Raw genomic sequence first — 15,215 nt, forward strand, 5'->3', positions numbered from 1 at the left:
GCTGCAGCCGCCGCGCTGTAACGCGCCGAACAAGCTGGGGTTTGGGGACTACAACGCCCAGTGGGCAGCGCGGCACCTGGCTGGGCCTCAGCCGTGGCACTTCCAATCGGCTTTACGTAGAGAGGGAGAAAAAAAGAAAAAGGAGCAGCTGAGATCCTAATCCCGTCCAAAAAAATAGAATATTACTGATTACATTTTAACGGGTCGACTGGCACTGGGCGAATTAAAAGAAACAGATTAACGACGTTTCACGACGTTAAAGGCGCTGTGGGGGACTGACCGCCAGTCGCGGGGCATTCTGGGAAGTGTAGTTCCGCCCGGCGAGCGAGTCACGCCCGAAGACTTGGCCAAGCGGGTTCGAAAGGACTACAACTCCCGCCGTGCCTCGGCGGCCGGCCCAACACGTCAGACGGTGACGTTTAACTCGGCGATGAATGCACGTCAAAAGCAGCGAAACGGGTCCAAACAGAGAATAAGGTGAAAAGGAAAAAAAAAAGGCAAAGTGGCGGCGTGCGGAGGGTAAACATTGTTTTATTTATTTATATTTAAGAGGGATCCAGACAGACATAGACATCCCGCGTCTTGAGGTGGAACCACTTCAATGAAGTTTGACGGCGGTCGCGGTGGTGGAGGAGGAGGCTGCGGCGGCCGAGGTGTCCGGTAGGCGACTCGGAGCTGGCAGTAAAAGTTGTTGAAGGCACCAGATTGGGGGATTTGCGGCGCTTTTTCCGTCCTCGTCGTCAAGATGGTAGCTTGGAGTGGAGGCGCCTTGTGGCCGGGGCCTGCAACGGGAGCCCGACCGGGACTGAGCGAGTGAGGGAAGAGAGAAAAGAAGAAAAAGAAACCACCCCCCCCCCCCTTCTCTTATTTTTTAGCTCCTTCGAGTGGCTCCTTGAGGATTCACGACGGTTTTACACGCCAACACTTCTTCAGCGCAGATTACTGACCGATTAAAGGATTTATGCAGATTGATTTTTTTTGTTTGTTTGTCTTAAAAACTTTTTTTTTAACCCTGCACATTTTAGTACAGAAAACGTGAAGTGTCTGACAGTTCTTAATCGTACAAAAACAGAATATAGGAATTCGTTTTCACAACTGCTGAAATTGTCCTTTTACTCCGTCTTTTTACATCAAATTAAAAAATTCTGTATTCCACACGTTTTCTTTAAAAAAAAACTGGCAGCAAACGCACCATTTTTGGATATACTTATTTTTTACACAGGAAGAAAACAAAGCTTTTTGGAATTACAAGGATCTTGTGAATTCTGACGCAACTTAAAACGAAGTTGCTGACTATTATTTGCCCCGTCCCCCGCAAGTTTTTTTGTATTGCACTGTTATTGAAGATCACCTCTTGAGGTTGATGCATAAGATTAAAAATAATTTCGTGAACATAGGTTTCAAAATTTTTAAATAATTAAAATCTGATTCAACTGGCGTTTTGAGACTTTGCAGTATTATAGTTTTATTTAAAAAAAAAAAAAAAATCTCCATCATAGGAAAGATGCAAAGTGTTTATAAGTAGTTGTACTTTGAATACAGAGAATGTGTAAATACTGGAAAGGACGTGTCAGAACATATTACAGTAGATGCCAGTTTTGTTCCTCCTGGATGGAATTACTTGTCTTCATTATCTGGAACTGAAACTGACCTTTGATTGAAATCAAAATTATAATTGCTGAAAAGTACCAGCATATTTGGGTATGTGCTTGTTATAACCTCCTTGACTTTACAAATAACTGGGACAACACCTGGATTTTTCCCTTTTTTTAAATAAAGATACAAATTCGTTTTTATTGAAGATGTTGGAAAGATTTGACTGAATTGGAGACTATGCATTTTGTGGGGCAGGAGTCACGGCTTTTTATTTAAGAAAAGAAAATAGCCATCTTTGTGTCTGAACTTGGATATTTTCATTTGTAAAAACTTTTGTCAATTATGGCTGAAGAAGCATCGCAGGCTGAGATCGACCCAGACTTTGAACCACAGAGCCGCCCCAGATCCTGCACCTGGCCTTTGCCGAGACCAGATCTGACAACTGTCAAACAGGAGGACTCTGCCTCAGGAACCCCCACCGAAGAAGAAAAGCAGGATGTTTCCGATTCTACTGCTGTCAAATCAGAGAGTGAAACTGGTCTGAATGCAGAGGTCTGTTCCCAAGCTGGTGCAGCAAGTGCTCAGAGGAAGAGCTCCTCTAGAAGAAATGCATGGGGCCATCAATCTTATGCAGACCTCATCACCAAAGCAATTGAGAGTTCTCCTGACAAGAGGCTGACTCTGTCTCAGATCTATGACTGGATGGTCAAATCCGTGCCTTACTTCAAGGACAAAGGAGATAGCAACAGTTCAGCTGGGTGGAAGGTAAGAATTCAACTTTTGCGATTGAGGGGGTGTGGTGTTGATTTTGAATCCTCAGATTCTAGGATTTGGTTCAAGAGCATAAATTAAGAATTATTGTTTGTTTCAATTGAAACTCTTGTTGATTAAGGATTAAATGCACGAGCATATTGCATTACAGTTGAGGAGCAGTCGTACTTTTGGTTTATGGCCTTGATTTAATTTTTTTTTAATTCATTCACGGGATGTGGAGGTCGCCGGCAAGGCCAGCATTTATTGCCCATCCCAATTTTACCTCGGGAAGGCGGTGGTGAGCTGCCTTCTTGAATACAACGAAGTGGCTTGCTAGGCCATTTCAGAGGGCAGTTCAGAGTCAGCCACATCGCTGTGGGTCTGGAGTTACATGTTGGCCAGAACAGGTGAGGACGGCAGATTTCTTTTCCTAAAGGACATTAGTGAACCAGATGGGTTTTTAACAACAATACAATAGTTTCATGGTCACCATTACTAGCTCTTTATTCTATATTTATTTAGTTGAATTTAAATACCCCACCTGCTGTGGTGTGGTTTGAACTCCTGCCTCCGGATCATTAGTCCAGGCCTCTTGATTACTAGTCCAGTAACATAACCACTACGCTACTGTATCATTCTTGGTAGCTTTAACAAGGAGCAGAAAATCTGCAAACTGGATAACTCTGGGACACTTTCTCAGCTTGTGGGCTGGTTTTGTCACCCTCCTTGAGAGGGTTTGATTGGTATTGGCCGAAAAAAGGAGCAAGTCGGTCTGTATAAATAACTGCATCGCTCTCTTTTCTCTCCATTATCCCCCGCCCCCTGCAACTGCCCCATGATTAAATGTGGAGCAAAGCATATGTGGGAATGATTACAGGGCTGTGGTCTAATCAAGTGGTTTGGGTGATGTCAAACTAAAAACTGAAGTCTCAGAGAGTTACAATAGTTGCCTGTACATACAAAATTTAGATCAGATCCTAAATTTATACTGTACTGATTTGATCATGGGTTTGTGCTAATAGTAGCCATTAGTGCAGAAGAGCAGGGCAGTTGTCCCTAGTGTCCTGGCCAATATTTATCCCTCAACATCACAAAAAACATTATCTGGTCATTATCACATTGCTGTTTGTGGGAGCTTGCTGTGTGCAAATTGGCTGCCACGTTTCCAACATTACAACAGTGACTACACTTCAAAAGTCCTCTCCTCTTCTTGGGCAGTCCCTCGGAACCGAGGATGACTTGCTTCCACATTAAAAATGCGCTTGCAGGTGACTGATTAGTCCAATGCGGGACCTACAGTCTCTGTCACAGGTGGGGCAGACGGTGGTTGAAGGGGCGGGTGGGTGGGGTGCTTGGGTTGACGTGCGCTGCCTGCGCTTGGCTTCCGCTTGTTCCCGGCGAAGGGACTCGAGGTGTTCGGCGCCTTCCCGGATGCTTCTCCTCCACTTTGTGCGGTCTTGGGCCAGGGATTCCCAGGTGTCGATGGGGATGTTACACTTTTTCAAGGAGGCTTTGAGGGTGTCCTTGAAGCGTTTCCTCTGCCCACCCGGGGCTCTCTTGCCGTGCCGGAGCTCCGAGTAGAGCGCTTGTTTTGGGAGTCTCGTATCGGGCATGCGGACAATGTGACAAAGTACTTCATTGGCTGTAAAGCACTTTGGGACGTCCTGAGGTCATGAAAGGCGCTATAGAAATGCAAGTCTTTTTTCTTTTGTCTATGAGTTGATCCTTCAAATGCTTTAATGAGAAATGTTCTTTTGTCTGTAAAGTAGCAATTATTCCCACCAGTTATCACCTTTTAAATGGTTATAGTAGCTCTGTGGCAGGATACGAGAGAATTTAATAAATGTTGCTTGAAAGTTCTACCCCTCCCTTACTTTTTGCATCCATCATGTCGGTGCAGGCTCGATGGGCCGAAATGGCCTCTATCTGCACTGTGGGGTTTCTGTGATCTGTTTCCCACTCTATATCCCTGGGGATGGGCTTTGTAATGACATCTATTATTAATCCATTGACTCCCATAACCCCTGGAGTAAACTTTGTCCTACCCCATTTACGATAAGGTTCCCATTCCCTTATCCCAGTTTCTCTGTCTCAGTCGCATCTTCCCTCATGATGCCATTTTCCACACCAGGGCTTCCGAAGTGTCCTTTTTCCTCCGTTGATGATTTCCTCTTCACCGTGGTAGACCGGGACCTTGATTGGGTCTGTCCCATTTCTCAGGCTTCTGCACCCCCTCCCCCATTCTGTTTACAAGTGCGACCCCGAACTCTCTTGCTTGCCACTTTAATTCTCTGCCCCACTCCGATCCCTCTGTCTTTGGCCTTTTACGGTTTCTTAATGAAACTCCATGCAGGCTCAAGAACAGCACCATATCTTTATACTGGGTACTTTGTAGCCCTCTGTCCTTTTTAATATTGATTTCAATAACTTCAGACCTTAACTGGAGCGCCCACTTTTTGAGCTGGCAATGTGGAATGGGTCTGCCAGCCTTCCTGGGGATGGGGAGAGGAAGCGGGTTTTTGTTTGGGACGGAGACCCTCCATTGGGACACTGCTGGCAAGGCAATCTGCACCCTTGGCATCGATCTGCTTTTTTTCATCTCCCAGGCTTTTGGCTGCTGGAGTCTGCTGTGCTTTTCCAGTTTTCCATTCTTCCATTTCTACTTGTCTCCTTTCCTGCCTCCATCAGTTATTTACATGGTCTCTGAGTTCTTTTATTTCTTTGACTTTTCATTATGCCTCTTATTGTCGCGTGCTAATACGTTTTTGCCATTTAACCGTCTCCTGTTTTCCACTTAAAGCACTATTTTTACTGTTTTTCTTTCCTTTTGTTGAATTCCTTTTTAAATGCTGTTCATCTGTAATATCTTCCAGTTTTGAATAGGACCCACAGTGTTCACTTCACAGATGCTATCTGACCTGCTGAGTGCTTCCCTCATTGTCTTTTTTTTCCCTATTGCAATATCTGTTTTCTATACAGGTATATCTAGAGCTGAGCAATTCTGTGAAATTGGTAATAATAGAATAGCACCTGTTTTGAAAAGTTTAAAATTTGCACTATTGAATTTTGATTAAAACTCTCTTTTTATTAATTCATTGGCAATGCCAGCATTTATTGCCCACCCTAAATTGCCCTTGAGAAGGTGGTGGTGAGCCGCCTTCTTGAACCGCTGCATTCCGTGTGGTGAAGGTACTCCCACAGTGCTGTTAGGGAGGGAGTTCCAGGATTTTGACCCAGTGACGATGAAGGAATGGTGATATATTTCCAATTTAGGATGGTGTGTGACTTGGAGGGGAGCTTGCAGGTGGTGGTGTTCCCATGCGCCTGCTGCCCTTGTCCTTCTGGGTGGTAGAGGTCGCAAGTCTGGGAGGTTCTGTCAAAGAAGCCTTGGCGAGTTGCTGCAGTGCATCTTGTAGATGGTACACACTGCAGCCACGGTCAATCGGGTTGCTTTGTCCTGGATGGTGTTGAGCTTCTTGAATGTTGTTGGAGCTGCACTCATCCAGGCAGGTGGAGAGTATTCCATCACACTCCTGACTTGTGCCTTGTAGGTGGTGGAAAGGCTCTGGGAGTCGAGAGCAATGTTCCCTCTAAGCGGCCGTGCAGTAATGGGAAAGGCCCCGCGCAGGCTGCTCACCAGTTTCTCCATTGTAAATACCGCGCAAGTGCTGAAATTTAAAGGGAACGTACACTAAAAGAAACGAGCTATGCAGAATAAGCATAGCTTACAGGGAACATTGGTCAAGAGGTGAGTCACTCGCTGTAGAATACCCAGTCTCTGACCTCCTTGTTGCCACAGTATTTATGTGGCTGGTCCAGTTAAGTTTCTGTTGATGCTGGGGGATTCAGCAATGGTAATGCTGTTGAATGTCAAGGGGAGGTGGTTAGACTCTCTCTTATTGGAGATTGATCCTGCAACTAATGTGTTTGGGTCATAATAAATTCCAGATAGATAACCTCAATTGCCAGGTCTTTAAACCAGAGCCCAATTTATTCACTCAGCAAAGGCAAAATACTGCAGATGCTGGAAATCTGAAATATAAACAGAACATGCTGGAAATATTCAGCAGGTCAGGCAGCATCTGTGGCAGACTGAACTGACGACAGGTCTCTCATTGATTCCCAAATAAGAAAATCTCACTCCTTGATCAGTGCTGTTTGGGTGCCGATATCACTTGATGAATCCAACCTCCATCTTTCTCCGACCTCGTAATACCATTGTGTTTATATTAGGAATGGCTTCAAGAGTTAGCAAGAACAAACAAAATGAACATAAGGATTCATTAGAGCTTCTCTAAAATCTGTCTCTTCATAATCTCGATGGAGGATACCACCTTTGAACCAGTTCACGCTCTCAGTCAACACTTTAATGAAGAATACTTTGTGTTCTGATGAAAGGTCATCGACCTGAAACGTTAACTTTTTTCTCTCTTCACAGATGCTGCCTGACCTGCTGAGTATTTCCAGCATTTTCTGTTTTTATTATTTATTCAGCAGTTCACTAACCAAAACCAGAAAATGTTGAGTAAAAACATATTTCCCCACAAGTGATCGACTTCTAAACTGCATTGCTATCTCCAAGCAGATTTTGTCAGTAAATTTATGTTTACCATACTGAAATTTAAAAACTGGCTAAATGGGAGGCTTAACGTTGATCTCTAGAATGCTATACAGTCAGTGATTGGGAGCTGGATTGCCATTGGAATTTTATAAAATAGAATTGTGATGTAGATTGACTTCACACTCTACACCATTCTCGTGGACCATTTCAAGGTATGTGGTTTTGTTTGGAGTGGAATGTTGTCATTTACAAAGGCAAGGTTGCTCTGCATCTAGCTGCACAGTTTTCCATGAGTGTGGACATGTTGGCTACAGTTAGCTGCACAGTTTTCCATGAGTGTGGACATGTTGGCTACAGTCTCGCAGTTGCTCCTCGACTTGTGAAATCAGAGGTTGGACGCCAGCTTAACTGCATTTTCCAAAAGGTATTTTATTTACATTCTTAAACTATAGGTTCTTGAGTTAGGGTACATGGACTCTATAAAAGGTTGACAAGGGGATCTCGGGAAGTCCGTGAGGACATCAAATTTTTGTATTTGTATGTGATTCTGTTGTGTATTGTTAGTAAATGCCATCTGCAGTGATGGCACTGTTTGTTTTCTTTTGGATGGTTGACACTGTCTTTTGGGAGGTTAGAAGTGGGGGTCAGTGGGAGTTTGTTTATTTACAGGGTGTCCCCCACATGAAAAAGTTTGGAATTGCTGTCTTCGACACTTTTTCGATCTTGTTTCAATTCATCAAATATGTTCTACTATCAAAGTATAAATTATAGCTTAGTTCTTTGTTTAGTGACTGGCATGAATGTGCAAGAATGACTTGGCTGAGATTTTCTGTTTCTCGCTGTCTCTGCCTCTCTGTCACTCGCTCTCTATCTCTCTGTGCATGTCTCTCTCTCCCTGGGTCCAGGGTAATGTTTGAGATGTTTTAGACCATGGTTTAGAAACCCCAGTCCAAAGTCCTAGTCATTGCAGATACATTGGCCGGAATTTTCTGGGGGGGGTCAGTGGGTGGAATTGGTGGTGGGTCGGTAGGGAAATTTGATATTTTTGACAGCGGGTCGGCAACTCGCTCCCACATGTCTTTCCTGATGTTGGGTCTGGCAGTGGTGGGCGACCCAATTCAGGTAATTAGTGGCTTGTTTAGAGCCATTTAATGATTTTCTGCTTGCCTTTTGCATTTGACAGCTCGTCCACGCTGGTCATGGACCACGTCTGTCAAGCTGAGGCGGGGGTTCAGTGGCCATTGAATCAGCTGATGAGTTGACAGCTTCAAATGTAAAGTAAAAGCTCTCACTTTAGAGATATCTTCCCTCAGCCACAAGCTTTTCCTCTCTGCATTTCTACAACAGATTCAGCATGCTGCAAGTCTTCACACAAGTCTCCATCCAGTCTGACCTCGTTATCTCTCTCACCATTGACATTGCTTCTGTCATCTCTACTTCGCCTGCCATCTATTCCATCAGCATGGGTGCCCTTTATGCTCTCACCTTGGTCCTCAGAATCCCACCACGATCAGCACCAACAACGACACTAACCTTCTCCGCAATCAACTGATGCCCTCTGTCCTGTGCAGCATCAGCACCCGACCACGTTGCTGCCCAAGAGGCCAGAGATGGCCTCACCATGGCCAGATTTACTTCACTTGACGCTGTACACGCTGGCTGCCACATGATGCGCCAGGTTGGCACCACACCAACACCATAAAGCACTACAATGCCCAAGCCATTCCTTTCAAATCAAATCAACTTTTATTGTCATTGTTAGTGCACAAGTGCAGTACAACGAAATGTAGGCTTGCGGCTCCCGAGTGTACATTTAGATTAAGACATTTAAACATTCAACATACATTTGGCTTGTAATACATTAACATAACCATAATAAAGTGCATTGGCAGATGTGCAGGCTTTAGAGTTTATTTGTGGAGTTCAGTAGGATGACAGCCCTGGGACAGAAGCTGTTCCTAAATCTGGTCGTACGGGTGCGAATGCATCTGTAGCGTCTTCCAGATGGCAGGAGGGTGAACAGACTGTGGCTGGGGTGGGTAGGGTCTTTGATGATGGATTGTGACCTTCGTAAACAGCGTTTCTGGTATATGTGCTCTATGGTCGGGTGCCGGTACTTGTGGAGTTCAGTAGGATGTGACCATTGCGGGGGGTACCGTTCTGCCTCACCATTCACTGCAACTCATTAAGCCACTTCCAAAGGTGCACGCACATCTGTCCAAGAACAGAAAGTGTTGAAAATAAAGATTTCAATGTTTGACAGCGCATTAACAGAAATTTTACATAAACTTTGGATAAAACACCCAAATGGCTACCCTTGTGTGTTGTTAGTTGGTATGCTTGCACTAGAATGAGGGTGAGTGTGAGGGGTGGCTAATGAGATGGGGATGTGATAATGCAGAGAGAGAGAGAAGGATGAGTGGACATGTAAGGTAAGTTGGTGTGAATAAGGATGTGCAGTAGGGTAGGGAAGGCAGCGTGATGGGGATGTGATGAGAGGCACAGCAGGATGAAGGTGAGTGTGGCTTTGTACTAATGTTTCGTGATCTACTCAGATCTTTGAAATGTTTGTGCCACTGCACCCAGGTCCTCCTGACCACATCCCTGCTTGTGCTCTCCTCTGCAATGTACAACCAGGCTGTTGATCTCCTGGGGAGGTCTCTTCCACCCATGGGAAGGGAAGAGGACCTCCTGCATGCTATGACTCCTTCCATAAGCATATGGAGGGAGTCATGGGAAGAGCCTGGATGCAGCCCTGTGCCTTTGTGCAGTGATTGTCAGTGTTTGCAGCACCTCAATGCTGTAGAACACCGACCACACAAATGTCAAAATAAAGTTGGCTATGGTCCCTTTAAGAAACCGACTGATGACGTGTCATCAAATTATGTCACCTGACCGCTTCCTCTAATTGGGCTGGGAAACGTGCTGGGTGGGCTTTACAAGCCCCATCAAGGGAAATTCATTTCAGACAGCAGGATGGAGCCAACAGTGGGGCTGCGAACCTCCACTGACATTGCCTGCATCGGACCTATCAAGATGAGCAAAATCCCGGACATTGGTGGGGGAGAGGGGTTAGAACCTCCCTGGTGTACTGCTATGTTAATGACCTTTGCAGCAGGGGCTATAAATCCACTGAGAAGTAAGGAAGAACAAAATATCTTTTATAATTGTTCAGAAAAAAGTTTTTTAGGAGAGGAGGGAAGAACGAACTAATAAAAAAAGTACTTGCGTCTTAAGCAAATAAGAACATAACATAAGAAGTAGGAGTAGGCCATTCGGCCCTTCGAGCCAGCTCCGCCATTTAATGAGATCATGGCTGATCATCTGCCTCAACTCCATTCACCGGCCCTATTGCCATATCCCTTGATGCCCTTACTAGTCAGAAATCTGTCGACTTCTTCTGTTTTGAATATACCCAATGACTACCCCAGAGGGCTGTGGAGGTTCAGAGAATTCCAAAGATTCACCACCCTCTGTGTGAAGAAATTTCTTCTCATCTCAGTCCTGAATGGCCTACCCTTTACCCTGAGGTTCTAGACTCCCCAGCCAAGGGAAACATTCTCCCAGCATCCGCCCTATCAAGCCCTGTGATAATTTTGTATGCTTCAATGAGATCCCCCCTCATTCTTCTGAATTCAAGAGAATACAGGCCTAGTTTACTCAATCTCTTCTCGTACGACAGTCCCGCCATCCCAGGAATCAATCTCGTGAACCTTCGTTGCACTCCCTCTATGGCAAGTATATCCTTCCTTGGGTAAGGAAACCAAAATTGTACACAGTACTCCAGGTGTGGTCTCACCAAGGCCCTATATAATTGGAGTAAGACGTCTTTACTCGTGTACTCGAATCCTCTTATAATGAAGGCCAGCATACCATTTGGCTTCCTAATGGCTTGCTGCTCCTGCACATTCACTTTCAGTGACTCATGTACAAGGACACCCAGGTCCCTTTGAGCATCTGCATTCCCCAATCTTTCACCATTTAGGAAATACTCTGCCTTTCTGTTTTTTCTACCAAAGTAGATAACTTCACATTTATCCACATTATATTCCGTCTGCCATGTTCTCGCCCACTCGGAGCTTGTCGAGAACCCTTTGAAGCCTCTTCACATCCTCTTCGCAACTGACACTTCCAAATTTGCTGATGATACAAAGCTAGGTGGCAATGTTACATTTAGTCCTCTCATCCAAATCATTGATATAGATTGTGAATAGCTGGGGCCCAAGCACCGATCCTTGCGGTACCCCACTAGTCACAGCCTGCCATCCTGAAAAAGACCCGTTTATCCCTACTCTTTGTTTTCTGTCTGTTAACCAATTCTCAATCCATGCTAGTGTATTACCCCCAATTCCATGTGCCCTCATTTTGTTCACTAACCTCTTGTGTGGGACCTTATCGAAGGCCTTCTGAAAATCCAGATGCACCACATCTACCGGTTCCCCTTTGTCTACTCCACTAGTTACATCCTCAAAGAACTTCAATAGGTTTGTCAAACAGGACTTCCCTTTCATAAATCCATGTTGACTCTGCCCAATCTTACTATTAGTTTCTAAGTGCCCAGTTATTGCATCCTTTATAATAGATTCCAGCATTTTCCCAACTACTGCTGTGAGGCTAACAGGTCTGTAGTCCCCCAAATACTACAAATCCACCATGGAAGAGGGGACAAAAATATTTTTCATAGCAGATCATCTGGCAATTAGGCTGCAGTCAGACTCCATGATGACATGTTTGGCTTTCTATATCTTTTTAAGTGTTTTTTTTTCTCATCCTTGTTTTCAAATCCCTCATTGGCCTCGCCCCTCCCTACCTCTGTAATCTCCTTCAGCCCCACAACTCCCCGAGATATCTGCGCTCCTCAAATTCTGCCCTCTTGAGCACCTCTGATTATAATCGCTCCACCATCGGTGGCCGTGCCTTCTGTTGCCTAGGCCCTAAGCTCGGGAACTCCCTCTCTAAACCTCTCTGCCTCTCTTTCCACCTTTTAAGATGCTCCTTAAAACCTATCCCTTTGACCAAGCTTTTGGTCACCGGCCCTAATAATTTCTTATGTGGCTCGGTGTCAAATTCTTGTCTTATAATATTCCTGTGAAGCACCTTGGGACGTTTTACTACGTCAAAGGCGCTATAAAAATCGGATGAGTTCTATATGGGTGGGCAATCCACTCCGCCCCATTGCTCCCCAGACAGTGAGGTTGGGAATGATCCCCAATTACATGTTGCTAATGCATTTTCTGTCGGTGGTGGAGTTTGTATACATTCCATATGACTGGAAGAAATCTGGGCCAGCAATCATTTTCAAATAAAGAAATTTGCCTATAATGAAGTGTAATGAAACAGACGGGCAATATATGTGCGTATATTTTTATATTAAATAATGCATACTGACCGATTCTTGTACTGCGCCATGGGAAGAGCAGCCCTCACAAAACTGACCAAAAATGAATATGTTGTCGGAATGCATTACTGAATAGTTAGTTTGTTTAATTTGATAAGTGATATGAATGAAAGTGTAGCTTTATTGTTGAAAGTTCACTCCTGTAAAAATGTCAAATAATATCAGTTCTGTGTATTCCAAACAACTCCCAAGAATCTTCAGTTTCTTTCATCTTGACGACTCATAACCTCTTTGAAGCCTAATTCTGTCCTAAGACTTGAATACTGCTCCCAATATCCCAGCACTTCTTGCGTTTTGTAGGAAGTATAGGCACAAGGAAAAAGCCTGTTGAAATAAAAACTGCCTGCAAACTCTCCTACCCCAACTCATTTGTTCCCAGGATCTCCGAACTGTAGAGCTCTGTCGTGCCTCTGTTTTACCATTCTCCTACAATCTGCAAACTTTAAAAAACCCAAGCTTGGCTTCGCCTTGTCCTGGTTTCCCACATCCACTTTCACTTTTCTCCAGCCTTGGTGGTGGTTTACCATGGGCCCTTCAAAGATTTCTCAGTAATAAAAAAAAATAGATATAAAGAATATAGATCTATATTGTAGTGTGTTTTTTCTCATTGTAAAATTTAAAATGTTTTGCACCCAAAACTAAAAATCAAAAAGCTGTTTGGGGGAGGTGGGGATTCTAGTAGTTCAAAAGTGACTTTGTTCACTACCCCTGGACCCTGTTCAGCTTTTTTCAAGTATATAAGAAAAGTATGGGCCTCAGTTTAGCCACAGCTGGAAGTGAAATTTGAGACCCCAGTACAGAGGCTGTAAACAGGCTTGCAGCTGTTGGTTATGTAACCAGCACAAGGGCTTGCTGGAAATGTATGGATATTGGACTTCAGAATGTGTGTAAATTTAAAGGTAGATTGGGAAGTCTGCGTATATTGAATCCAGTAGTGTTGTCTGTGCAGCCATACGAGTCCCTGCGTGTACACCAAGGTAAAGATTAATCACAGCATTAGTTGTGTAACTATTTGGAGTCCCTGTTCTGCAGACTAAAACTTTAAGGAGTCTACAAATTGCTTCCAAAATAATTCTTAATGAAATATGGTATCTTATAAAATCCTTATAAATTTGAGTCTTTTGATAGAAAACAAGAGCATTAACATTTAAGCTCGAGTCACTTAAGCCAAGAGAAGGAGGGTGATTTGTCATCTGCCAGAGCTGATGAGTTTAAAGAAGCTGCCAGGTAAATGGGCTAAAGCATGTGCTACTGGTTTAACTGTTCTCTTCGGTACCTTTGGTTCGCCAAGCCTGCTCCAGAGCAATTCAATCACTTGTACTATGGAATAAAAACTGAGTTGGTATTTCCACTGGTCTGGTATCCTGAGATCAATAAAATTGTACGTGGGCTAGTGACCGTGAGTCCAGTGGACTGGTCTGATTCTATTGTAATGCTAACATGCTTTCATTCTTTATTTCAGTCCCAATATTATCTACTAGACTACTGGTTATATTTCTCCTTTTGACTTGAAAAGACTGGCAGGAACGTAACAGTGACTTGTCTGTGTTGGTCTTTCATCATTTTATTGCAGTGGAAATTCTGCAGTGTTCCCCAGGCAGCTTCTGGCCAGTATTATAAAGCCATAAAATTGTAATAAGAATGGACTAAGACATTGACTAGTAAAGCTAAAGGTATTTTCTTTTCAGAATTATGTGACCATTTTAATGAACCTGGTTCCTGTTGAAGGTGGCTTTTAGCTTTGTATTCTACGCAGTAATTCCTTCCCAATCTGTTGTAGTTTGTTTTTGTGGTCAGATACCATCCAAGTTTGGCGTTCCTGCACAGAAAGACTCTTGTGTTTACGTGGGGGGAGGGGGAGCTGCTAGTTTTAAGAGACAATATTCTCATTGTAAGCTTGAGCAGCTTGGACTCTGAGGAAAATAGAACTGAAACTAGGCAAGTCTGTCTGATGTAGCTGTGGATGTCTCTCAAACTTCAGAGGAAAAAGAACGCCTGCCAATGAAATTCCTTTTTGAGATTCTGATTTTTATCTTTTTTGTGAGGGTGGGAAAATTCTATTTTTTGTCCGTGTAGTAAATAAAAGTCAACAGTGCTCATTCCATTTTTCTTAAAATCTAAAACTTTGGCAGTACTTGCAACCTTATTAAGTTATTGCCTTATAAGTTCACCTATAGTGTCGTACTCTCTCAAATCTGCATGGTTGTATTTGAAAGCTGTTTTAATTATTTTTTTCTAAGGAGTATATCACATTTTATTTCAAGAGACCAAGCATTACAATCAAACCGATTACAGTTTGAAATGGAAAAACTGGTAAGCATTTATAACAGTCTAGGTTTAAAACCTTTTTAATTTGAACTTTTTCAAAGACAAATTGTACATTGGATGTCAGTGATATAGTAGCGGTAGATATCATCAATATAGCATGTAAAAGAGGATACACTGCCTAGTTTTGCAAGTCTGAACAGTAATTTAACTGTTGGGTCACTTTCTCTCTACAGTTGGGGAAAATAATGGTGTATTTGCTCCGAGGCATTAAGCCCTCCTTCCCTCTGCGGGGTTGTGTTGTGAGGTTTGTGGAAGAGGACTTGTTATATGGGCTGCCAGGAAGGAGTTCTGGACTGCTTGATATTTCTCTGCTCTAGGCAGAGTCTGTACATGACTTACTGGCATATTCAATGTGTCATCCACATGCCTGAGTGTAGTGGCAGTAAGGGGGAGAGAACCTGTCCAGGGAATTATAGACCAGTCAGCTTAACATCGGTGGCAGGAAAAATAATGGAATCCCTACTAAAGGAAAAAATAGAAGAACATCTAGAAACCAGAAACATAGTAATGAATAGTCAGCATGAATTTCAAAAGGGAAAGTCTTGCTGGACCAACCTCATTGAATTTTTTGAAGAGGTA

At 43.6% G+C, this 15,215-nt stretch overlaps 1 protein-coding gene across 6 annotated transcripts in view; it reads left to right on the forward strand.

The window, feature by feature from the left end:
• Window positions 1–206: 206 nt before the first annotated feature.
• Window positions 207–15,215, forward strand: part of LOC147125280 (forkhead box protein O1-like) — a 60,884-nt gene continuing 45,875 nt past the window's right edge. For 2 of the 6 annotated variants that reach the window (XR_015079927.1, XM_086000483.1), the window contains exon 1: window positions 210–2,361. Coding sequence is in view for 5 of the 6 variants with exons in the window: in XM_086000483.1 (XP_085856609.1) it covers window positions 1,939–2,361 (423 nt within the window). In the remaining variant the exon portion in view is untranslated. Of the gene's footprint in view, window positions 2,362–14,548; window positions 14,622–15,215 lie in introns of all 6 variants that reach the window. The other 4 variants (XM_086000514.1, XM_086000522.1, XM_086000504.1 and 1 more) reach the window with 4 other exon arrangements.

Source organism: Somniosus microcephalus, chromosome 1, assembly GCF_052327205.1.
Source record: "Somniosus microcephalus isolate GS21.2 chromosome 1, FLI_Smic_1.0, whole genome shotgun sequence".
NCBI lineage: Eukaryota > Metazoa > Chordata > Chondrichthyes > Squaliformes > Somniosidae > Somniosus > Somniosus microcephalus.